The 26,596-nt window shown below is 42.8% G+C and overlaps 1 protein-coding gene across 8 annotated transcripts in view; it reads right to left on the minus strand.

Moving 5' to 3' along the window:
* Positions 1-1,676: 1,676 nt before the first annotated feature.
* ARHGEF6 (Rac/Cdc42 guanine nucleotide exchange factor 6) overlaps positions 1,677-26,596 on the minus strand; it is a 95,439-nt gene continuing 70,519 nt past the window's right edge. For 2 of the 8 annotated variants that reach the window (XM_032475832.1, XM_032475835.1), the window contains 13 exons: positions 23,516-23,654; positions 20,605-20,664; positions 18,654-18,800; positions 17,073-17,159; positions 15,657-15,735; positions 14,494-14,639; positions 13,297-13,434; positions 11,694-11,714; positions 10,501-10,594; positions 9,284-9,373; positions 6,994-7,093; positions 5,200-5,254; positions 1,677-4,079 (listed from right to left, as the gene is read on the minus strand). In XM_032475832.1, the coding sequence (XP_032331723.1) occupies positions 3,939-4,079; positions 5,200-5,254; positions 6,994-7,093; positions 9,284-9,373; positions 10,501-10,594; positions 11,694-11,714; positions 13,297-13,434; positions 14,494-14,639; positions 15,657-15,735; positions 17,073-17,159; positions 18,654-18,800; positions 20,605-20,664; positions 23,516-23,654 (1,297 nt within the window). In that variant the 3' untranslated portion in view covers positions 1,677-3,938. The remainder of the gene's footprint in view (positions 4,080-5,199; positions 5,255-6,993; positions 7,094-9,283; positions 9,374-10,500; positions 10,595-11,693; positions 11,715-13,296; positions 13,435-14,493; positions 14,640-15,656; positions 15,736-17,072; positions 17,160-18,653; positions 18,801-20,604; positions 20,665-23,515; positions 23,655-26,596) is intronic. The other 6 variants (XR_004318240.1, XM_032475828.1, XM_032475833.1 and 3 more) reach the window with 6 other exon arrangements.

Raw genomic sequence — 26,596 nt, forward strand, 5'->3', positions numbered from 1 at the left:
AGGCACAAGGAGTCCAGTTTTGGACATGCTGAGTTTGAGGAGCTGTAGGACATCCAAGCTGAGATGTCCAGAAAGTAGCTGCCTCCATGGGTCTGGAACTCAGGCAAAAGATCAGGATGGAAAAATATGGACAAGGGAGTCATCTGCATTTTGACAAATGAACTTCTACGAGTAGACAAGACTGTCCAAGAAGAGGCTATGGAAAGCACATCAAGGGTCAGCAACGTTCGGGGGGGTAGGCAGGAGGCAGGTCCAGGAAAGGAAACTGAGGGGGTGGTCAGAAGGGTTGAATGAATGCCAGGAGAGTTGGGCTCATGAAGGCCAAGGAAGGAGAGATCTATCAAGGAGGCAAGCGTCAAATACTGCCGAGAGTTCAAGATAGGTACTGAAAGGGCTCCCTGGATTTGTCAACAAGAGCTCATCAGTGACTTCACAAGAGTTGATGTCAAGGTAGAAGCTGACTTAGCAAGTGCCAAGGACAGAGGAGGAAATGCAGTAGAAAGAGCATGGATTAGGGAGGCAGATAGACTTGGGTTTCAAGTCCCTGCTCCACACAGACTAGCATATTCAACCTCTGCACCCCTGTTCACTTGTGAGATGGGGATAACAATAGTGAATACCTCATGGAGTTGTTGTGCGGGTTACAGGAGCTTATCCACGTAAAACAGTACAGGGCTTCCCCCATGGGCGGTGCTGTGTTATAGCCATTGCTTCAGCGTAGGAAACATAAAGCAGAAAGGTAACATTAGGTGCCTACAAAACTGCTGGCTATAGAAGGGGACGTCAGGGGGCTTCCATTAGACTAATGGCTTCAGGGTCATGCATAACACTGTAGCTGTGATCCAAATCTAGTTTCGGAAGATGCTGCTGCTACCACCATCACTGCTGCCACTCTGATCTCCCAAACTGTGAATAGATACACTGGACTGTAGAAGCCACGAACATATCCTTGGAACTGCCTGCCAGCCACCAAGCCCCTGGAAGATGGCCTTTGCCTACTTGAAGCTTTTCACACATTGTGCAAAGGCATCTCATTAACTGAACTGAAAATATATCAGAACCTGCATTGTATCTGGAACTCTAGCTGCAAGGGAGTCTGGAATATGTATTTTTTTTTTCAGACTTCAGGGATGAGGTGGGGACAAAAAGGGGGATGGATGGATGCTGAGTAGCAACAGATAATATCCACGGTATCTGTCTTGGGGTGGAGCAAATATTTTCACCCTGACTGCTGACACCAGCATTCCAATTGTGGCCAAAATATTGCAGATTATTGATTGACAAAATCCTGCAAAATATAAAGAGGGGTGGGAACAAGACTGAAGATAAAGGGATAAGCCTGGACAGGAAAGTGAGTATCCCTTTTTTCTAATATTGGAAGGAAAATGGTGAGAAGAGGTACAGATAGTTGATAGGTTGGGGCCAGGAGGAGAGGGGTGGAAAGTTCTGGAAGGTTCTGTCTCGTGGTCCATATTATCTCTGTTAAGTGGGGAACAAATATCATCTGCCCTGAGTGGGAAAGATAGAAGCTGGCTAGGGGGCCTGATGAGAGTGGGCAGCTAACAAGGGAACGGGAGAGGAAGCTGACGCAGCATAAGAAATCCTTCTGCACACCAGATAGCAAAACAAAAACAAAAACAAAAAAAGAAGTAGAAGAAGAAGAAGAAACACAGGACTTATTTTATAAAGCACTGTTATTCTTATTTATTGAAAATGTTGATTTTAAAAGTTTTCAAAATAAAAACAAGTTAGAAAATTGAAGCTTGGGTAAGAAGGGACATGACAGAAGAGGAGCAGTTTAACTACAGGGTAACGGGACCCACTTGTAGAGTCTTGTAAACAACACAACTATGGAGACACTGCTGTCAGGTTAACATGGCTTCATTTCCTGTATATGATTGTTGAGTGTGTGAGCATGGCCACCACTCTGCACAAGCTACGTTACCCAGAGAACCAAGGGCCTCTCACCAGAAGGGCCAAGTCCCCAAAACATGCATATGTACACTTCACTTTAAAAGAAAGACCTTTTCAATAGCTTAAGCAATCCTAGATACTTTATCAACGAAAGTATTATGTAATCACAAAAATGTGTCCTAGGGATAGAGTTTGCACATTTATTGCAAGCCATTGATGGACCACAGACAGGGCAGATGCTATGATCTGTGTTGTTATTGTTGTTTTTAATTTTTAGGTGAAGAATGGCGTCTCTAAACTGTTGGGCTAAAAATAGAACAACAGCCAGTCCTAGAAATCTTCTTCGGTCTTGAGCGTCCAAAGACGGCGGTGTGTGGTTGGCTGATGCTGGTCTGCAGGAAGGGTCCATTTCCCATGGATGGTGTAATTTCTGCCATGCAGCAAGCAGTCAACAGCCCCATACTGTGTAGCTATGGGAATGGAGACCATCCCCCGCCCATACTAGAAAAGAAAAGAAAAGGGCTTAGCAAGCCGGGGGGTTCAAGCTTCAAGTCTGGTTTCTAACCAACATTTGCAAAACCCACACTTATAGACACCCATCAAATGGATCTGGGAGACAACTTTGATCGGTCCATTGGCCCTTGGCCTCTCTTTCTGGTGATCTCCCCGACCTGGCCCAATTTCCCCTGCCTTTGGGAGAGACAGGGGCAGGCTGGACTGCTCGGTGGTAGAGCCCCAGGCCAGCCTTCAACTGTGCTGACTTTGGGTGTGTGCTGTCCTTCTGTGACCCTCTTCTACGCCTGCATTATCACAGTTCTAATTTCTGAGATACTTACAAAGGCGAGGATTTGACTCGACGAGCAACTTGAGGAAACCAGTTCCAAATAATTAGCTTCACTAGTAAACAGCACACAGCTACCAGAGGGGCCTTTTCTTTCCAGCTATACAAACTGGACCCACAGCACATTTCTGGAAAGAAGGCTTAGAGTCCTACTCGAAGAGGCGGAAGAATATTACAGCTTCTCACAGCGTATATGGGGGAGCAATCAAGTGAATTAAAGCTGTCTGCTAGGGTGCAACATTTCCTCAATGTAGTTTGTTTTGAAGGATGAGAGGTCACAACTTGAATATGCAATGTAGATAAAAAGTAACTGCTTACAGTCTATATCTGTAAAAAGCAAAGCGCACACATACTAGTTTACACACCGCTTGGTATGGTTGGCTGAAAGCACTGGGGAAATAGAAAACTTACACACAAGGCAGAAGGCGAGGGACAAAACCTACCATGCACTGGGACGAGGTGGGCCACTCTGCTGCCAAAGGGGAGGACTGCCCAGTGCAATTTGCTAATGCATTTGGTGTTGGCGTGGGTGACCGGAGCTTCTGCCTCACAGAGTTAAAATGTCAACCAACACAAAAGGAATAAGGGCGTTCCTGTTTTCTTGGTCTTATAGACAACATAGGGTAGTAATTTTAAAAAGGTGTGCATTGAGGGGTGGCACATGATGGTTTAAGGAAGGGCATCTGGATCACTGGGCAAATGTGCTGGTGTCCACCCTACCCTAGTCAGAGTTCCAGAAGTGCTGCCTTCTGTAAATTAGCTACTGAGGGGCTTCTGGGCACAGGAAAGCATTGGGGAAGAAGTCAAGTTCACATGTCATAAGCCATGGCCAGCAGCTTTGCGAGAGCAGCCAGCGCAACAAGAGTGAGCCGAGAATGGCTGTGGAGGAGGCACTATGAATGGAAGGCCGTCTGAAGACCGTGGAAGTCATCTGCCTATGTTAGCTTTCCTTTTCTCACTGATTAGAAAAGACTCCGGAAGGCAGCTCCCCCCACCTCCTGCTCTTACCCCTGTCGGAAAAAAACAACCAATCAATAACCAAATAACAAACACTCAACCAAAGAGAGAGAGAGAGACTAAGATACAAAATAAAAACCAAAGAAGTGAGCAGACTGAGTCAGATTATTCAGCTGGACACTTCCCGACGCCCTGGAGGCACGCTCTGCCCACTGCACAGTGATGGTCATGGAAGGATGGCACTCTTGCTACTGGCCTCGGCCCGAATACACTCATCCGTTTGCTTCAACAGCCTCCGGACCAGTTTTTCTAGGTCCCTTCTTGATTTCAACTCTTCTTCCAGGCATTGCTTCATTCTTTTATTCTCCTATGATGGGAAAAGGCTGGTTGGTTACCAAAGAAACGGACCCCTTCTCAGGGCTCTCTGCTCAACCGCTGGGCAGCCTCCACCACTGACTACACTTTCCTCCTTCAAACTCCTCTCCCTCAGCTTCTAGGACAAGGTGGCCTCTTGATTATCCGCCTTGTTGCTGACCAACCCTTGAAATACAAACGTGCTCTAGGGCTCTGGCCCTGGCCCTCTTCAAACTAAACACTCTCAGTGTCTCTTCTCTTTCAAGTCCAGTATCTCTTAAGGGGCCTCTCCAGTCTCTCTGGTACTGATCGCATCTCATCTCATGAGCACTCAGTCCACAGTCCCCAGCGCCAACTTGAAATTTCCACCTCAATGTGTTACAAGTACCTCAAACTCGTTACGTCCTAAAGTGAACTCAGTACCTCTGCCATCCCCCAAACTTCTCTTCCTCCTGTGGTTCCCGACTTCTGTGAAGGACACTACCATATCGAACGTCAATCTCTGGCTCTTTCGTAATCCCCGCATCACGGCCCCATTTCCCACAGGCTCTAACTCTGCCACATGCCTTCCTTTCCATCCATGTTCCTCCACCGCAGCCTCAGTGGCGCTGCCTCCTCAGTTCAGGACTTGATCAGGGCTCACCCTGAATTTTGTAATAACCTCCTAAGCGGTCTTCTAGCCTCTGGTCTCTCTCCCTTCAGTCCATCCTTTACCCTGTTACCAGGTACAGTCAGTCCTCACCTACGAGGAAGAATGTACATCGTGGGCCACTGGATCATATCTGCAGAGGAGCCCACAAATTACCATCTATGGTTCTGTTGACACCTCTGCACTCATGAATCACTTGTCTTTTCTTAAATTCTGTTGGCAAATGTCAGGAAACATGAAAGTTGTAACTAAGTCTGGGACCCCATTGTCAATCCCTTATAGGTACGGAAGCAAGGTTCAGAAATGGAAACCCAAGGCCACGTGGTGAAATCAACAAAACCCACCTTGATGACACAAGGGAAATCAGAGTCCCTACCTCACGGCCTCATTCCTGGCCCTTTCCTCAGGGCATCTACCAGCGCGTGGCAGGGAAGAGGGAGTGGGCCCATTAGGATCTGAGAAAATGACTTTCCTATTTCATTACCTGTTTCAGCTCTTTGACCTCATCCTTCAAGGCATACACAGTATCGACAAGGCTCCTAGAACACAAAGATAAAGCTCAGAGATTAACAGCTGGCACTTCAGTATTGTTAAGTAATACTTAAGAAGAAAAGCAGCTTTATGGAAATATGGTGGGCTTTCTGGCTGATCAGGAGAGAGACCTCCATGAACGGTCCTCATCTTCCTCATTTTTACGGACTGACAACTGCCACCATGCATGCACATTCAAACTCCACATCACCGCACCTTTTCTGTACTTCCCTCCTCCTCTGCCACTGGCCTCCCAAAAAAGAGACTAGTATATTGTACACCTCTAACTTATATAAAATTGTATACCAAGTATACTTCAATTTAAAAAGGAAAAATAAAAGTAAATGATTAAAAGGAAAAAAGAGTCTGGGGCTCCTCATAAGGTTTTGATTTTTCTCTGGAAGGCAGGAAGGACCATCACCGGACATACTGTAACAAGATGTGTCACCAGGCCTTGCCTACCCTACGATATCCACACTACGCCATGGCCTTTCTCACCTATCTGACCCGACACCATCATACAAGACACAAAGTGAGGGGCATCATTTCTGGAAGATTCCATATATCCCAAAAAAGGATTAAAAGCCTTGGCTGAGTTGTGGAAGAGCCATTTCCTCTCTGGCTCTCTCCCTGGATGAGGACTTTGGAGATCTGGGTTCTAGTTCTGATCCAACAATTTACCAATACTCTAGCTCTGGGTAACCAGTCGTCTTCTCATCCTCTCTTGGTCTTACTTTCTTCACATACAAAATGGGGATAATATCACATTTCCTGAACACCCCACCAAGTTGTAGTGGCAATTAATATACCTATGATAATACTAATTATAACTGTCATCATTTATTGAGTGAATACCATGTGCCAGCCTTGGTACTTCTTATTCCATTTAACCTCACAACACTGAAAGTATTACTATCATACCCATTTTATAGATGAGGAAACTGAGGCACAGAGAGGCAAAAAAACTTGCCCCAGGGCACAGCACTAACAAGCAGTGAATTTGGAGTTGAAGCAGGGCTGTTCTTCTCTTGAGCCCAAGCGCTTTACCATCCGACTGCATCACTTCATGCACCAGATGGAAAAATGCATCGACGATGCCAAGCACTGTGAAATACGCTGTCCTATGCAAATTCGGGCCTGACTTCAGAAATGACTCAAGTTTAAACAAATGAATTGTTTGTCTACTTTGTGTTTATTTTATGAGCCTCATGGTATTTAACCCGATTTTCCATTAGGTCACCCTCACTACTGAGCAAAGGTAGGCCAGGGACATCATTTCCCTGAACCTCAGTTTCCTCAACTGTAAAAGTGGTGAAAATAATGTTTATCTATCTCCCTGGATTGCTGTGGGAGTTTCAGTGAGTCTGTGAAAGTCCAGTGATTGAGTCAATAAACGTGCGGGGCTTCCCTCTGGGCGGGGGGAGTTTGTGCTATGGCCTTCCCAACACCTCCTAAACCCATCTGGAGTGGTTGTCTCGTGTCCCCTGAAGTCCCTTACTGTACAGGTTGCTGGCTTCAGGGGCACCAGCCATGCAGAGAGCTCTGCCCCCTCGGCCTCTCCTTCCCTCTTCCCTTGGTTGTGAGGGAGCCCACCCCAGGCTCCCAACTGCATGATCAGCAAAAAGGGCCACATTCCCAGATGAGGAGGGACTGTCCATCAGGGCAGGTTTGGCAAGAGCCACGCGGCCCCGCCAGAACCGTTCCAGCCTGCAGACAAATCCAAAAAGGCTAAGCCCGCTCTACTCACTTTTCTTCGATGATGGTCTGGCCGTTGCTTCTGGTTTCTTCGATGATGAGTTTCTCTTCCTCGGGGAGTAAGACCTGTGGAACGGAGTCTTTGCGTGTACCTGCAGACAAGGGTGGCGAGAGGCGGGAGGCGGGGAGTTACTGGTGGAGATGATTTGTTGGGTGTTAGTCCCTTTCTATTATTGTTTTTGTGGGGTCTTTGCTAATGGCATGCGGCTGCCTGGCACCCCGAGCACAGTCACCCAACACTAGCTGATGAAATCTTCTTGATGTGAGAAGTTTGAAATGGCCAAATCCATAGATTCAATCCCCCGGGCAGGGCACATTTTGTAAATTCAGAAACATAACATGAAAGGGCCACCATGAGACCTGTCCTCAACCAAGACCCCAGCCTTTCCCGTTTGGCCTCCTGCCGAGCAAAGAGCTGGCCAGCCACCATCCCGTCCCTGTGCACCTTCAGGGAACGGCTCACCACACCCTGGGCTATGGTGCTATGTGGTTTAGTAAAAATCAAGCAGAGAGCAGCATTGCACTAGGACACAACATGCTTAAAGAACCTCAGAAGCATCATTCCCTGCCATGTGTCCTCTTTGCAATCCTATGGGGTGAGGCAGAGGTCAGTTAAGAGCATTTGATCACGGGCAGAGGGGGCGGGGAGAAGATCACATTAGCAGCAAAGCTGCAGGCGTCCTCACCGCTCTCTGCTTCAGCCAGTCTCCAGGCTCTGGGATGGAAGAGGTGACAGAGCAGCCACGAGACCTAACCAGACATCTCTCCTGCACCTCCAACCTACCCCTCCCTTCTAGACCCTTCCTTTCGGACCTGGAGCCCTCTGTTTTCTGTCTCCCTGAGCCACTGGCTTCCTCTTTTCTAAGCCACGTTCCTTCAAGTTGTGAACACTCGCTGCCTTCACTCAATCACCTCCCCTTTCCTGAGATGGATGTGTCTCTGTCTTCCGCAGGGCCCAGTACTTCCTTGGTGCTTAATAAGTGGGTAACAGACCGACTGACTGACCAATTGACTGGATGCAGCAAGAAACAACAGCGGTCAGTTCTAGGAAACAGGACTTCCGGCTGGGGAGGGACGGACGGTGTTGGGCACGACCAAGAGGTTTACTGCATGCCAAGCGCTGTGCTAGACACTTGACGCTTTCCCCACATGAAAGGGGGGCTATGCAGGAGGGGCGAACATGTGCCTCCATCAGTGTCAAGACAGCAGGCGGTGGGAGGAGATGAGGTCAGATTTCGTATGAGGGCTTCTGGTGTCTCTGTGCCCCTCTCTTTCCTCGTTTTTGTGATAAAAAGTGCTCTCACTTTCCTTTCCTGGCTCCTCCAAACTTGTCATCAGAGCTGGGCGTGCCCAAAGCTGCAGCCAGATTTTGTCTGAGAAGCAGGTGTGACAGTCCCCCTTCACAGTCAAATGTGTCAACTTTCACATCGAACGCTTTCCCCACAGCAGCCTTAGGGACAGGTGACTGAAAGCATCTCTCAAGGCAGTCCACCCGAGGAAGCCCTCCCACGCGCAAGCCGGGGGTCAGTGGCTGTCCAGATGGAACGTTCTGGAGAATGCATCTCTTATGCAGACGCAAAACCTTCACACAGGGTATCCTGAATGTCTCTAATAATGGAAGACAAAGAACATAAACGATGTGACCTGGCTTTTCTAAAAGCACAGGATGAATCAGAAAATATTATCTCGTTTTCTGTTTCTAGCTTGAAAGTTGTTGGGGGAAATACCCTCACCTAATAATTAGGTGATAAATTGTATACACCCTGAACGGGCCCTGCTAAGCAGCTACATTGCCAGATTTTCAGAGCAACTCTGAAACTTGAATTTGGTGAAGCACTGTTTGCTTAAATATGCAGCTGATCAAAGATAGTATTTTGACTTCCTCTCCAAATCTGCCTATAAGAAGAGATTAGCATCAGTTCACAGACACAGGAACTCTCTGGGCTCTTTAATTCCTAACTAGTGTTGCTGAAGTTTATCTGTGTACTTCAAAGGAGAATGACTTCTTTAAAAAATTAATTTTTTCATTTCTATCACCTCCAACTTTTTTTCTCTTGCATCTCTCTTTCTCTCTGGGTGAAAAGAAACAGTGGGTAAACAAACCGCCTGGCAGCTCAAACCAGCTTATCTGAAAGATGCAGTCCTGCACGGCTCCTCCGCTGCAAATCAGCTGCTTTCCACACCCTGCAGCCCATCTGGGGTGCTTTTCTCTTTTTCTAAGAGGCAGGGAGCAGTAGAAGAGAAACCTCACTCATTAGAGAAAGTGGCTTGGGGGCACCTACTTGAGCCATGGCCTTGTTGAAAATTTGCGCTGGTGCAGTAGGCTTCGATCACTTTCAGAATCTGAGCATCCTCTTCCAGAGCAGCCGTACCTATCAAATGGAATGAACCGTGACTCTTTGTGGAGTTATCTGCCTCTGGACCCTCAAAACGATGCAGTGAACTCTGGTGCTGGAAACTGGCTTTTCCGACCGATGGTGTTACCGAAGGCAGGAGGAAAAGCCAACCAGCCCCATGAAGGAGCAAGAGTGGCAGTGTCCCCAATGAGCTCTGGGGTCAGCATCAGCAAGCTGAGCACTGAGAGCAGCCTCCTCCAGAAGCCACCCAGAGCTCTAAATTGGGGAGTCCAGTCAGCATCTCAGAGGCCACAGAGCCAGCACTGGGCTTGGCTCTGGCCTCAGTTCTCATCCCATACACCATACCCCTCCTCTCCTTCCAATCTCAAGGAAGCTTTCCCCCATTAACTCCACCCATTTTTTCCCACCAGCCAGCATAGTCAGTGATTCTCCCTCCCTCACCGCCCCCTCCAACTCATTCTTGAAATGACTGGACGGCAGAATCCTGTGAACATGCTGACGTGCACAGCAGGGGTGGGGTGGGGGATGGGGGATGCAGAAGTTAGAGTCCACCAAAGATTTGTCCAGACAGTTTCCGACTGAAACAAACAGCTCTATCACCCCTTTGTGATACATCACTGCCTCCTTCATGTGGGTCCCAAAGTCCCTGGTTCCGAGCCACAGAGGTGAATGTACACCTATCGACTGGCTGACCGACTCTGCAGTCTGTCTCTCTGTCCAGCCGTGTTTCTACGTGCCAGCAGGCTGATTCCTTGGCTGACTGAGAACATCACGGAACATTCAACTTCCAGAAGGATCTCAGCCTTCAGGGCTATTTAGTCGATCTCAGTAAAGGCAAATACCTCAGGCATCAGAAACTTAGAGGGGAAAAAAAATGAACCCATAACAAATGGGTCCCTTTAGTGGTTCTAAACCAGGTAAGGGCAAATACTCAACACGAAAACCATCCAGATGGTGTCAGCCTAAGATGACATGAAATGCAGCAGGAGATGGCTTATTACAAAATCTTCGAAGTGACCAAAGCCTTCCATGCATTTTTCTTTATGTAAAAGATGATGCCGAGACCAAACTGCTTGAATTGTCTGCAATATTCCTTTGTGAGTTCATCAATAACCACCTTTGTACACGTACAAAACACTCACTTTTCCGGATGACATACTCCTCCTCCGATGGCTTTCTTTCAGTCTTTCTTTTATGAAGAAACTTCTTCATTGTTTTGGGGCTTTTACTAGACTCCTGTAAGGATAGAGGTTTCTTTATGAATTAAGATCCTCCCCCAAAAAAACAAATTAAAAAGAGCAAATGAAATTAAATAGAATGGCTCTCTCTGATTTTGACAGTCTCACTGAGGAGTGGATCAAAATTTAATACTATACACAATAAAAATGGCTCCGATAAAGTCTAAAAGGTCAAGTAAGACCGAGGCAATGACATTATCGTCTCAAATGCCAAGTGCCTTTAGGGTACCATCTGCAGAGAAAGTACTGGATGTATTCCTAACTTGGTTTATCTTCCCCACTGATACAGTTTTCAGGGAATTAAATAACAATTGTAGCCACTAACGTGGTATAATGCCGCTTTTCAAAGAGCTTCAAAACTAGTTAAATAAATTTTCCTTAGCAACAGCCCCACAAAGAAGAATATCAATTTCCATTTGTCGGACTGGAAAATTAAGGCAGAGAGACTAATTACATTCTCTGTAGTCAGAGAGAAGAGCCAATTGAAGGATCTCCCGATAAATCATTTGGGGTTAGGAGTAAGGTACCTACAGCTAAGCTTAAATATACATCTATAATGCCATATTTTTCATTAATGGATAAAAGAGATATGATTTGTTGGCATTGCCTTTGCCATATGAATAACCAGCAGGTCTAAAAATGTGCTAAGTACCCAAGTAAACAGTGACCATCTTATCCCAATCTCCCACGCAATGTATATACGTGATGCTTGAATACCAATTACTACCTTAAAATACATACAACAAAAGAATTTAATTTCTTCCACTTAGGCTCAGTAATCCACTTTGACTTGAAAACAGACGGACATGAAAAACTCACATGTGACAAAAATAACAGGAAAATAGCATTAAAAAAAAACAGGAAAACAGGCCTTTTTTAGGCATTATACCATGCCTTTTCTTATACATTTTTTATATGTATTTCACAAGGGCCTGCTTTTTGAAGACAGTACTTACATGTCAGAATTGAATCTTCATATTTTAGCCACCAAATTATAACAAGGCATAAAACAAGCAGAGAGGAAAGGTTCATTCATCAAAGGTTATAGCACAGCATTATGACGTCACTGTACAGCAAAGAGATGGTTCTACCCTTACCTTTAAGATATAAGACATCCTCTAAAGTGAATATGTAAAGAAAGAGAAGATGAGCGTGAGAGGTCGATGGTTATAGTGACCAAATCCATTTATCAATAATTCTAAAACAACATTTGAAATGTTAGTGTTATCATAAATTACACAGAGAGAATTTCATCATGTTTCCCACATTAGTTTCAGAGGCAATATCATCATGCAAAAGCCCAAGAAATACAGTTCTGTGCAGAATAACAAATGCTGAAAATAACTGAAATACACACAACATAGTAAGATTGTATTAATTAACTCTCTTCTCCCAGCAGAAACAAAGTGATCATGCCTTAGTTTTAATGGATTAGTTCTGCGAAGGATTAAGTCAACTTTACCCTTCAAAGCTCACCTTAATTTGAATTTAGTAACTGACAATTATAAAGTATCCGTCATTAAAAGGGGAACTTAGATAACTATGAAGTGGCACTCCTGGTTTAGGTAATCAGAGAAGGAAATTGGATGATTGCAGGTATCACAGGTCAATTTCCAAAGCAAACCTGTGGGGCTGTTTCCTGGCCAAATTCTGAACAGAAGTACATAATAAAGATTTAGCTCAAGGATTGTTTCTTCTATCATGTCAGGATGAAAGGATCAAAAAATCCTCCACTATCCAAATATTGCTCTAATTTTACTGCACTAAGAATTAGAGGCAGGAGTTATGCAGAATCATAGCATGGTGTTTTAAATCAAAAGAAACTCAAGATCGAGCTAAGTCTGCATCACTCATCAAAACACACATTTCATACAAAAATATATATTGCCTTTGCCCCATAATTCTAAGACATGTCTCATAACTGTCACAAACTTAAATCTTCACTCAGTAAGACCTATTTATAAATGAAGATCTTTTCTGAAGGTTGAAATGATGAGAAACATGTTGCGGGGCGGGGGGGGGGGACACCATTTGGATGGAAAAGGTAACACGCCACATAGTTACAGAAGCTAGTGACTGACATTTCCTGACTGCAACTTCGAGAGGAAAACAAAACAAAACAAAACAAAAAAACCTTGAAATCCCCACACTACCTAAATACCAAATGTCCTCTAGGGTTGTCACTTAGAAGCCTCTTTTTAAAAGACATTCCTTTCATTACTTCTTTTCCCTTTCCAACTGCAGCAAATAGCTCAGACTTCCACAGTTCAGACCCATGGCTTGGTCCCATAAGACTTTTACTGATTTGGTTTAACAGATCAAAATGATTCAAAATGCAGACTTGGGTCTGCTTTGGTTAGCAATCCAACTCTAGAAAAGTGGCTTTTGTTTGAGATGTGTGTACATCATTACCAATTTATAGAAGTATCATCTCATCATAAAGGCAAACCACAGGCGCTGCAGGAGGGGACCGGGGAAACTCAGGCAGTGCACATAAGCCCCGCAGATATTCAGGAAATATCCGTAGACAGTGGGGAAGTAGAAAATTAAGAAATGAAAAAAATCACCGAGTCTAGCAATTCAAGATTGACTGTCAGGTATCACCTATCATAAATTCTAGCACATTCCCACAGAAGTCTTTGTACTAAGCTACAAAATTAGCTTGGCAGAAGCATTTTATACCATATGTAGCAAAATTACCTCTTTATAACCTAGTGCTGCTGATGGTCTAAGTGGAGGTGCCGGTCGCAGACAACTTAAACTCCACGGTTTTATAATTTGAGGAGGCTCCAAGGGTCCTCGGGGCTGTCCAGTAGAGCTAAAAGACTGGGAAAATGTCTGATGAGATGTTGGCAGTCTGCCCTCTGAACCCGACCTTGTGCCACAGGGTGAGAGAACACAGCTTCATTGGATCAGCAAAGCCAGCCACAGAAAGGAGAAGAGGGGAAAACAAGTCTCCAGTTGGAGAACTGGCACTTTCCGGGCAAGACTATGGGGTCTCTAAGGAACAGCACAGAACTGACTCAACACCCCAGGAGCCTGTCCTCCCTCTCTCCTGGAATTTCATTCAAGTCAGGTGTTTTTTTCCCCTGACAGGGAGGAAAGTGGAGTGATGGTCAACATTTAATGAGTTCAGTCAAGTGTCTGGCACTCGATTGGGTGCTTAAATAGGTTATTTCATCTGAAAACCCTAAGACAAACCTTAGCAAAGTGAAGTAACCAGCCAGCAATTGGCAAAGCCAAGATTTGAACCCAGATCGGATGCCCAAAGCCCTTGTTACTTCCCACAACGCACTGTGCTCAAAACTGGAATTTGGACATCACAGGTTTGAGTGTTAATAGAAAACACAGTGTATCTTTGCTCTCACTCAGCAAGTACAGTAAAATCTCATCAATTCAAAATTCCATGAATTCTAAATGTATGATAACTTGGAAGAAGGCAGTGCTCAAAGCTTACCCTTAAAGGTTCCTGAGAGAATGTGATAGCGTAAAGGAGATTACATGGAGACGTTCACATACTTATGAAGGTAAACTATTTCTTCTGACTTAGCACATTACTAATCTGAGCATAACAGTTGCTAATTAAAATAAATCTTGTTCATCATTAAAACATCCGACCAGGACTTCGGGCTAGAAAAACTTTGCTAGCAGTTAGCTGGAGTAACTTAGTATTGTCAGACAAAACTGCACATCTCTAAGTAAAACTTCATGTTAATTTGGATGGGCTTCCCTCCATAACGAACTATCAGAATTAGTGAGGTTTGACTATACTTCAGACCCTACAAATACAGGCCATCCAAAGGCTAAGGGCATGCTCACCACTTCTTGTAAGTCCTCTGCAGGCAGGATTTGACAAGACACTCAATAATCCCTGGGCAGGGCAAATGGTCTACTTACGGAATGAGCGCTACAAGACGACGATGATGTTTTGGATAACGAACTGCAAGAGGCAGGTCCTTTGATCAGCCTGTACAGATGCTCCAGCCATTCCTGGAAGTCCTGGTTGTTGCCACAGTGGACCACAATTCTGTCTACTATGTTACCTGCATCATCCCGTTATGAGCATTTGGAAACAAAAGGCAAGGAGGACCTTGAGCTCACCTCATTTGTAAAAACACTTCCGAGCAACTAGAACTTGGGTGTCTATTTTCAGGAGTTTTCATACCTATGGGCTAACTCTGTTGAAACTTATCAGGAACAGATAAGCTGTGATAATAAAGATATAAATATTCATATCTGATTTATAAAAGCATCCTTGGTTTGTACTGCTTACAGAATCTTGAAAGTAGTATAATACTTCACTTCTCAACAAACTCACAATCCCAAAATTTCAGCACACTGTCCATCTAGTTCATGGTCAAAAATGAGAATATTGTACTGCTTTACCCAATGTCAAAGTTGAAACAAGATCCAACTAAGACTGGTTACAGTCTTTGGGACAAACACCAAATCTCAGGCTCCCTGTTGGGAAAGAAAGGGATAAGGCATGGGGCCAACATCCCAGGGTAGCCCCTGCACCGCATCAGTGCAAAAAGTACAGCCATTACGTGGATACCAAATAGGTTTGGCCAAAGGGACAACAGGCCATAACGTCCCGGAGACTAGGCGAGATGTGGCCTTTTGTTCAATTCGTGAAGAAAGTTTCATGACTTCTTGGCACTTTTTAGAAATGAGACCAGATCTCGCTAATTCCGAGGCTGATGATAAAATTGCTGATAAAAGTCCACATCTCTGGCTCCTCTGCCACCAGGGAATAGATGACAGACAGTAGAGAAAATTGATTTACATCAGTCCATTTTGTTATTTCTTAGCTCTAACAAGGAGCTCTCATGCAAGAGAAGATTGAAACTAATGGCAAAGCCGAGACTTTGGAATGACCAGGAGGCTTCCCAGTTCTATGGCTGTACCCGAGTCACCCCGGGAAATGGAGGATACTTTGACATGCTCGTGTAGAACTTGCTCAGGGACTATATAACAGAAAATAATAGCACTGATTTATTTAACCCCACTTCATTCCAAAAAGGATTCGAAGTAGCTACATGAAAACGAAAATTACCTACCTGTGATTTCAAATGTGTAGTCATTCCCTTCAGTTTCATCTAATCTATTCACCACCATCCCTGCTATTGGTATTTTTCCCTATCAGAAAAAAAAAAATTCCCATTAATTCTGTGGTTATTACAGGCCTCTGCTTCTTGCTGTTAGATTCTCTGACCCTCTTAGGAATCTGGGCTGAATTATGGCGAGACAGATTTCTCCGGTCCGTCAGTAGATAATGTGTTTCCCTGCTTTAAATTTTAATCAGATAAGAAAGCAAGGCAAAAATGTGGGTTGAGTTTTCCTAACACGCTCTAGCCCATAAGGTTAGGATTCACACACAGTTTACGTTTCTAACACATTATCGTGAGAATCAGTCAACCAAGTAGAGACTCGAATTTTAAGAAAATGAGTCATTACTAGGCCAAGATAGATTACGCAACAGTAATTTATAATCTCCATATTTTGGGAGCAGGCTGAAGAAAGTCTAATTTCCGAAGGAGCTGAATGACTTATCTCAGAAACCCGAGTCACATGATGTATTAAGACAGTCATAGGGGCAGAGGACACAGCTTTACATTTTCTTGGCAATAATGATGTGATATGGGCCTGTAAGATGATGTGCTAATTTATCTAGTTGCAGACTTAGATTTCTATTTATACATTCATAACCTAGCAGAGCAGTGGACATCCAGAATAAACTCATTATGGTAACACAAAGGTCTCTGATCAAGGGAACATCTGCTCTTATAAGTTGTTTAATTACAAGGAAGGGTCATTTTTGCCTTTTCTGGCTGGAGCTTTTTTTTTTTTTACATTTTTTTAATTGAGTTATAATCATTTTACAATGTTGTGTCAAATTCCAGTGTAGAGCACGATTTTTCAGTTACACATGAACATACATATATTCATTGTCACATTTTTTTCTCTGTGAGCTACCACAAGATCTTATATATATTTCCCTGTGCTATACAGTATAATCTTGTTTATCTATTCTGCATATGCCTGTCAGTATCTACAAATTTTGAACTCCTTTTTTTTTTAATTTGATCATTTATTTTACTTTGTATGAGTAGAAGAAACAGAGAAATGTCTCAGGTCTATCACTGACAATTTAAATTTTTTAAAAATTATGAACACAACATATTCTAGAATGATATTATCATACATAAAGAAACAGAAAATTCGTTTTCCAGGTGGCAGACAATGTTAAAATGTTAGAATGTTTCTTTCAATTATATTTAGACGATTGGATTTCTTGAGTTTATCCTTTATCTATCTATCTATCTATCTATCTATCTATCTATCTATCTATCCATCTATCTAGGATCCATCTAACTTGGCTGGAGCTTTTAACACAATAGTGGAAATATTGCATCTGGATGGAAACCTGTTTTCATTACAGGTCCTTTTATTTGCTTTATATGAAATCTACTAACCTGATAAATAAAGCCACTCATCCGAGGACTTGCAGACAACATTATCACGACACCTGAAAATAATAGGAGGTACCGCTCCTCTTTTTCCTGAAGTGAAATGAAAAATATTAAGTGGAGAATAAAAATTGCGCATTTTTTATTACGAATTTGTGGAATCATTCTTGTAACATAGATCTTAAATAAAGCGATGAAACACAGTGATTTTTTTTTAAAGATACTCAACTTAAAAGTACAAAACTCATCGGATTTTACTTTGTAATGGATATAAACCCAGTTTATCTGTCTCCTTTCTATACATAACAGTTAAATACAAAAAAAAACCAGGCTTGTTTCCCAAGTATGTGAGCCTGAAAAGTTAATGCCTTCCTGCTCAATCTGCAACCAGAGCACAATATATAATTGAATATAGTTCCCTGGACTATACAGTAAATCTTTGTTGTTTATTTTATATACATGGTAGTGTGCACTGGTTAATGCCATCCTCTTAATTTATCCCCCCTCCTCAGCCCCAAAGACCAACGAAGACAATTTTAATACCTGATAACTCACACCAGGTGACATAATCAACCCTCTTCCTCAGCCCCGCCCTCTTCCTAAAAGACATAATCCATTTTCAGGCCCCTGTGCTTCTCCCTGGATGTTTACTTCCCAGGAAGGCGTGTCTGACAAGGACATCCAAATCTAAAAGTAAATCTGCCTCCAAGTCTGACCTCCTACGCACATTTCTGTATGGCTCCCAAAGCTGCCTACAAGACGTCTCCACCTGGATACCTACCGTCCTCGAAAGCTACCAGGTCTAAAATGACATCCATCATCTCCTCTAGTCCTTGGCTCACCGCTTCCCATAGGCTTTCCCTTCTAAACAGGGCTCAGATTTGCCCCTTAAGTTTCATACTCTCTGCCACCACCTCCTTGGAGGGTATGTATCACTTTCCAACCCAGCCGGCCTGGCTCTAGTCCCAGCCCCTCCAGTTTATCTGACATCCATGGCTGCCAAAGTGTCCTCAACACCTCTTTCGTGGTGTTTCTCTCCTTCTCAGGACCTTCATGCTGCATCCCTCTGAACTACGCTTGCCTGACATCTGAGGTTCTCCATAACCTGCTTCTGTCTGACTCCACCCATCTGCCCAGGATGCTTCCTCTGCTCCTAACAAACAGGCTTCCTCACTGCCCTGGGGAAAAAGGCTGCATTCCTGCTCTCTCCTGAGAGAAAAATGGCCTCTACCTTACAGAATCTTCCCCTTTTCTCTCCACGGCCCCTCCATAAAGTCTTCTTGCTCCCTCTCTTCTCTGAAATTCTATGGGATCCATTGTTGTGATCGCACAATATGGCATTGACTATTCTGGTTTATTTTATAGTTGCAGCTTGTCTTTTAACCTGTCTTTAATGAGTTCTTTGAAGGCAGAGATCGGTGCTGTTCTTTCCTCCTAACTCCCTCCCACAGCACCACACAGGGGGCTGGGCAAAGGACATGTGCTCCGATTTGAAAGTTCAAGCATATTTGACCTTGATGGGAGAAGAAATAAAGGAAGAAAAACATGACAGATGGAAGAAATAGTGTTGAGATTGGAAACACTTACCTCACATGTTCCATACTGCACCATTACTTGTGACATAAAAATCACATTTCCCAAGGTTTTAATATCCTCCCCTTCCCATGCCTGAATAGGCTCCGAAAGTATCTGCAACTCCAGCTGTTTTCTCTTTCTGAGATCTTGGCACTGCCCCTACAGACCAAAGCAGAACATAATGGAGTAGGAATTCTCCTGAAACAGACTTAAAACAAGACGCAAGTAAGATGTGGCTTCTGACTCTCAGATTTCCACCGAGTCCCTATTCCTTGACACGAGTCCCATCACCAGATTTGTTCCTGACCCACAGAAAGACCCACTACCTTAAATCTCTAGCCTTGAGCCCCCGAACGTTTTGTAAGGTAGGTTCACATCTGCTGCTTGGTGTCCCTGCTCCAGCTCCTCTCCATCTTGTCTACCTTTGTGCAAATAATGCTTTTAGTTACAAAGCAATTTTATTTTTCTGACATACTCTCAATTTCCAACCAAGTAACATCTTAATTTAAAAAATGAAATTCAATTCCTTTTGCCACAGTGAAGCAAATTGATCTTAAAGCCCTATACTTTGCTTTGGGACCAGTAGTAGATTGCTATAAACAAATACTAAATTCATTTTTATCCCTAAAAGGCTTAGAAAAAAGAGATACAACTGAATTTCACAAATACAAAATGAAAATTCAAGCCAAGAAACAATATGTGGGGTATGAATACTATACATAGTACATATATACTATATATTTATATATATATACATATATATATCACTGTTTCAGAAAATGTGAAGTTATCTTAAAATAATTTAACAGTATTCACTCCAAACTGACTATGAAAATAAGCCTATGGTTAGTTATGTTCCTGTTTCCAAATGACTGTCATCGTGTTTTGGGGTGTGTTTTCAATAAAATCTCTTCTGCCCCTTCAGCTAAATGGAAACTTGAAGAAATAAAGTTAATTGTACACATTTCTGAAGCATCTAGAATGGGAATAAATATACCATAACCATCAGAGCAAGTTTTACAACATGTAAAATGATTAAAATGAAATATCATTTTTAAAAAGAGACATTTTATATTCAATTTACTTAGAAAAAAAGGGGACATGAATAATAATAAATGCCACGGGTTTCAGTAGGCCATTCTATTAGGTTGGACCATGTAAAACTGGCAATGTTCGAGTATTTTTTACCAACAACAGCGATTTTAACCTGACACCTTACACTCTGGTCTTCAACTTGCTGTTTAACTGTGGACACAGCAGGTATAGATCTTTCAACAGCAATAAAAAAGAGGGATGGTGAATGTGACATCACAGCCCCACAGCAAGAATCAATAACTAAACATTGATCCCCATCACTCGGAATGCTACCGAAATGTCTAAAATGGAGCTCAACTTCATCAGTCACCTCAAATAACATTTTCTTTCCTCCTAAAATGCCACCAGGTGAGTTTACATCAGTGGGTTCAAGAAGACATTAGCCATCATGCTCAAGATACAAGATTAAGGTATCTTTGAGAGCAATCTATATAAAGAAATTGTATTTTAGTAGGGTTTTTTTTCCTTTTAAGTTTGATGAAGGATTTCTTTTTCATATGCAAATAGACTCACACCTTTTGTCATAAGCAGATGAATCCAGTTTTGATGTCAATCAGTGAAGGACGAGTTGCACAGACGTAAGGTGAGCAACACTGGGGTAAAGACCAAGAGACAAAAGGAAACCCCCCACCTACACAGCCATGCTTAATGTGGCAGAGACTTCAAATGTAAGTGCTTTATACCCTCAGCCTGGCAACCTCCCACAGGTAAGCATGATGTTTGGAAGCCAACATTATATGAAACAATCACTGCGATACGGTCACTAGAGCTTCTTTCCACTCTAAAGACCTTTGCAGAAGGAAACATTATACACAAATCACTCTGTGAAGGACAAAATGGAGAATTATAATTTTAGAATATCACCTACCATGAGACTTTTGAATGCTATGATCGCTTTCAGAATATCCTGATGATCTGGATGCGTATCCTATTAGAAGAATACATTTTAAAACAACATTAATGGAGAACAGCTCATCGGTGGTTGCCAGGGGTTGGGGGTGGTAGGAGGGTGTGGCTGCAAAGAGACAGAAAGATGACATTTTGAGGGGTGATGGCGCTGGTCTGGATCATGATGGGGGTGGTGCTGGTAATCTGAATCTATACAAGTGCTAAAAGCCATAGGACTGTGCACCAAAAGAAAAAAAGTCAGTCTTCCTGTACGCTAATTTCAAGATTAAAAAATAAAATATCATTTGCGCATTTGGAATCGCAGCACCTCTAATGATTAGGTGAAGAAGAAATTAAGATAGCTGGGAACACACTATATATTTGGTAACAACATACTAGGTATGGTTATTAAGGCAAGAGTTCCCATTTCCCTTTTTGCTGTTATACTGTAGATAATAATTATTTGGGGAGCATCATTTGATCAGGTTGTTAGTAAATGACAAGAAGCAGAGAACTGTGGAAATAGAGCAGTGGTTAGAGAAAACCCAACCCAATCTCATTTCCTAAAATGCCTCCATTTTCTTTCAGCAGGCACAGCACAGCAGACGAGAAAAAAATCCCAAGTTGCAAACCATATGCTCCTTCTTAAGCAAGGTTATTATATTTGGTCTGGAATTCCATGGTACTTATAACCCCGAAAAGTGGACAGGATCAAAAATGGCTCTGAGGAATCCACATCTCCATAACTGTTTCTGAAGGCAAGGTAGAGCTTCTTGCGGGAGACACAGAGCTAACCTTTGGGATTCAGCTGGAGTAATGGGAAGACAAAATCTGCTGTTCGACCAGCCTTAGGTGATAAAATACAGAACTGAGGAGACTAGGGATCTGACCCAGGCCAAGATCAGCATGGCTTATGAAAAGACAGGCGGTATTTCGAGTTAAACTTATCCTAGGGGGGAGGGTATAGCTCAGTGGTAGAGTGCGTGCTTAGCATGCACAAGGTCCTGGGTTCAATCCTCAGTACCTCCATTAAAAATAAAAATAAACAAACAAACCTAATTACCTCTCCTCCAAAACAAACAAACTTATCCTTACCCAAATCAGCTGATAACTGAGAAGTTCAAGTTCTACTCTACCAGACTAAATGATCAGAATGTCGGATAAAGGGTCTCCCCAGATGGTGAACTCAGGCTAAGGGCAAGTATGATTTGATGGTGGGAAATGAAAGGCAGCCCCAGGCAGGTGACCCACAGCCCATGAAGGCAGGAGTAGACAGCGGCTCGGAGACCAGGAGGGCCAAGACAGAGGAGCGGGGCAGTGCGAGTCTCCGGGGATTTTTCTCCTCAAAGGAAGGCTACATTCGTGCTCGAGCACGAGCAGTTTCAGAAAGTGAGGCCACTGGTTTCTGGATTTTTGTAATAAACAAGGAGGGGCCAACCTCAAACGGTTCAGTGAACCGGTTTTAGCTTTTGGAAAGCCATCCAGAGGTCAGCACCTTCCCGAGCCCTAACTGAAATTTCATTCCGGCAGGCTTTACGCACTAGCTACCCTGCCTCCAGCTTTCCGGCAGGTCAAATAACCTGAGAATGCGGTTTCGCTCAGAGTGCACGCTTTCAATCCTTACAAATGCTGACAAGACCGGCAGTGTGCAACCTTTTTTCTTTAAAGATAATCAAACCCTTTAAAACCTCAAAACCTTTCCCCAGACACAGGAAGAGCAGGTCGGGTAGAGGCAGCCTCACCCAGTGAGCCCTCCTCTCCCACCCACGCCTCAGTCCCCCACGCGCGATCGCACACCAACAGCTCAAGAAACTATCCCTGTCAATTGGTTTTTAATACGAGGATTGGGTCTCTTGAAGCAAAAATATTCAATTCTCATGCCTCACTGCAAATCTTAATAGTTACCAAAGATGAGAGCTATGTTAACAGCCGTTGCAAGTAAACTCTAACTTTCTAAACAAAAATGTGAGGTAGCTTTGATGTAGACAGATGGATGCAGAGGGAGAGAAACTCATACTGGACCCATTTGTTCATCTGTAAGGAAATACCAGACTCTTCCATTGTAATCCAGAGTCAGAAAGCTGAATGACCGAAGTGCTCTAGGGATTAACACTTCTGTCTACAATGAAAACTGTTCTTTACATTTTCTGACACTGTTTTGTTTTATCTCCCACAATAAAGTTGGTTCATATATCAGAGCAACAGATTTCTGGGCCGAGTTTGATTGAACCACCATCTACAGATGAGAGGGCAGAAGAAAACCTAAGTCAACAAGCTAGGAGAGACTTGAGGGAAGCAACAGGACGGAGAAGTCAGGGGAGGGAGAGTGACCATGAGTATTTCATAGTAAAGGATGGGTATCTTTCAGTTACATGACAAATAAGTTCTAGGTATCTAATGTCCAGCACGATGATTATAGTTAATAACACAGTATTGTACACTTGAAAGCTGCTAAGAGAGTAGAACTGAAGTGTTCTTATCATAAATCCAATGGTAACTATGTGAAGTGATGGATGTGTTAAGTACCTTGATACAGTTCACAATGTATATGTATATTAAGTCATCACATTGTACACCTTTAAAAAATCATGTTGTACAGCCTAAGTGTATATAATTTTTATTGGTCAATCACACTTCAATGAAGCTGGAAAAAATAAATTAGAAAGTAAAAAATCTTGGAAGAAAAAAAAAAGAATGTCCCCTTCTGATTTTACTGCATAAAGAGGAAAACTAAAAGCCTGGGAAGAGGGAAGCCTGGATCAAGTAAATTTTGAAACCAAGGCTTTTTCTGAACTCCGCTGCAAGGCTAATTTGGAGGCAGACCAGCTGTTCCCTCCAGAGCAGAGGCCCAGACTTCATACACAAGCTTAAAAAAGCTTGCCTTTCCTTACCTCCATATGCCGTTCCAACTCTTGTAAGAGAGTAACATACTTTTCCAGTCGCATGAATGGTTTGCTGAGGCTTGTTGTTAAAATGAGGATACCTGGGCTGGCTGCACCTTGGTTTTCCATAAATTGTTCCAGCTCATCACTAGCAAAAGAACGAATACAGTTTTGTTACTGCTTAATAGTTCATGGAAAGAATTCTCAGCTGAATGTTCTTGTACTCTATTTCATAAAACAGGAAATCAAATGAAACTTTGTATCACCAGCCCAAATGCTGTCCAATATATTTCAACTCAATTCAATAAACCTTTATTCCAGCTCCTCCTATGCAATCAGCATGGCGCGTGGCACCAGGCTACGGTGATGACACTCATGACCCCTGGCTTCATCTCCTCATCCAACGATGATTTATTGAGCATCTACTAAGTGACAGATCTCTGTTTTCTGTTGGGGATACAGCTAGGAAGAAAACAAAAGTCCCTGCCCTTAAGGAGCCTGTACCCCTGGACCCAAGGCATACAACCTATCAAATGACCTCAATGTTAGGTTTGAAAAAATCTTTTCTTAGTCACTGTAAACATTCTAGTTATTGGCTGGTGAGATGCCAAGGGTAGTAACTCACCAAATGCTCCCTTAACACCAGGACACCCACTTGTAATGCTCCAGAATCAAGTCCTAAATTCAGATAGCAGCACGTTTGTATGACGAACCACAAAGTCACTTAGCCTAGGATCTGAAAACAGTGCAGCAGGCTACCCAAACAACTCGGCTCAAAAAAAAAAAAAAAAAAAAGACTATTAGTATCTTCAGAACTATGTCCTGCAAATGTCTGGGTCTAAGCTTGGGTTTTCTCTGCCCTTCAGCATCCTCTGGAGTGTCTCCCTTCCACCAGCAGGATACTGAGTCTTGGGCTGCAAGATCACTGTAATATACATTTATGCAAAATAGAATTAAAGAAAGAAATCTGCTGCCTAACTGACAGCACATTTTGAAACTTCTGCTTTATCACTTGATCCCTTTTCCTTCTTGCTCGCCCATGCAAATCCAATCAGTCACAAGCCTTCCTGTGTCTTTTTGCTCCTTTTTATTCCCATTGCCAATGATTTAGTTCGGACCTTCATGTCATCCCATCTGGTTCACTTCAACAGTCCAGCGGACTTCCTAGCTTCCAGGCTTCCTGGCTTCTGAACCACCCTGCAGACCACTATTTTAATCCTGTGCCTGAGAACTATATTCAATACATTGTATTAACCTTTAATGAAAAAGAATATGAAAACGAATATATGTATATATATGCATGACTGGGACATTATGATGTGCACCAGAAATTGATGCCTTGTAACTGACTACACTTCAAAAAAAAAAATCCTGTGCCTTTCCTACCCAAGAACCTCTGATTGCCTGCAAGCTCAAGTCTTAACTTCTTAGACTCCCACTGGCCCCATCAATCTTTCTCATCAGTCTCCAGTAGGAACCTTCTACCACAAAATGACCTACTTATTCTCTCTAAAACACATCTTATGCAGCGGTTCCCAACTGTGGCGTGTTGCAGTAAGTTGTAAAATGTGGTCAAAGAAACTTGCTATCGGTGATAAAATACTAGGGGGTTTAGGGATGGGGAGGTTGCAAGTTACCCCTATTATAGACAGTCTCCCTCTTCTCGGGCTTTTGTGAACAGTAGAGAAAAGGGAGTTTCAGCTATTGTACCAGCAACCTTGAGTCACACAGAATCACTAGTAGGTCAAAGGGCAAAAGGGCTGGGAATCGCTGTCTCCAAGGAAGCGAGATCTCCTCTGAGTGGTCACATCTAACAATCCATCCTGATTATTTTATCCATTTTTACAGTCTTGCTCCAGAAGCCGCCAAGGGAGGGAAGTGCCCTGGACTTGAAACCATGAAACAGATCTGGTGACCCTGGATCAGTTATCAGCCTCAGCTGACTCATCCGTAAAACAGAGATAAAACCTACTTCCTCCTAAAATTGTGAAGCTTAAATATTGGGGTTTATAAGGCTACTGTTTCATGCTAAGATCTTTGCATGCACCCATCTTTGTTTAATAGTCACAACAACATTTTAACACAAGTGTTATCCTCATCTTACAGATGAGAAACATGAGACTCAGGAAGGGCGAGTAAAAGTAAGCACATAGCTAGGCTGGAGTTCATATCCAGGTCTGATGGAAATCACGACAGTCTGATGCTCAAGGTGGACAGTGATGGCTTGGGCCATCTCTGAGGTCTAAACCATGAAAGAAAAGGAGGGTGGGAGCTGAGCTGATTCAAATAATGCAGGGAGAGCTTCCACAAGAAATGGTGCTTGATGCAAGTGACTAGGAAACACCTAGGTGAGTATAACCGCTTGCCTCTGGATCAGATTTGGCTTAGACTTAAAAAAAAATTCATCACATATAAAATATAATTGGGAAAATCACTCGCAGCTGGAGAGTGCATTTGAGTAGAAACGTAATTTTGAGAAAATCGCTTTCCTAATTTCTTTTCAATTTGGTAAACAAGTCTTATTTTTCCTTTCCATGACTAAATAACTGCCCGCATCCTCAACATTCTACTGTAATTGATACGAGGCTTACAGCCATTAAAAGCAAATGCTAATGTGTACTTTATTACTTCCCATGTGGCATTCTAACTTCTAGGCTTGTTAAATATTATACAAGAATTTAAAAAAAAATTTTAAAGACCACATGAGATTACTATCTCAGAATAAAACATTGGCTTTGGGGGAAAAATAACATTTTACTAGTGTAACAAAAGAATAAAACTGTTTTATAAAGCCACTGCCCATTAGATCCTAAGAGACACATTTTACTTACACAAATAAATTGAATGCACCAATTGATATGGTTATACCCAAATATAATACACAAATATGTATCATTATACCAAAAAACAATCTTTAAAAAGCAGCTTTTCATTTTACACAGCCTGTTTGAAATGCTTTTCAAGTTTAACATGTTCTGTATATGTGATGTGATACAGCAGAAGTAGTTTTCAATGTCTGGATGTTGTTTGAAACTCAACATACACTTAAAGAATGCATGGTGGATGGGGCTCTAGTATATTCTGGGTTGA

Source organism: Camelus ferus, chromosome X (assembly GCF_009834535.1).
Source record: "Camelus ferus isolate YT-003-E chromosome X, BCGSAC_Cfer_1.0, whole genome shotgun sequence".
Classification (NCBI taxonomy): Eukaryota; Metazoa; Chordata; class Mammalia; order Artiodactyla; family Camelidae; genus Camelus; species Camelus ferus.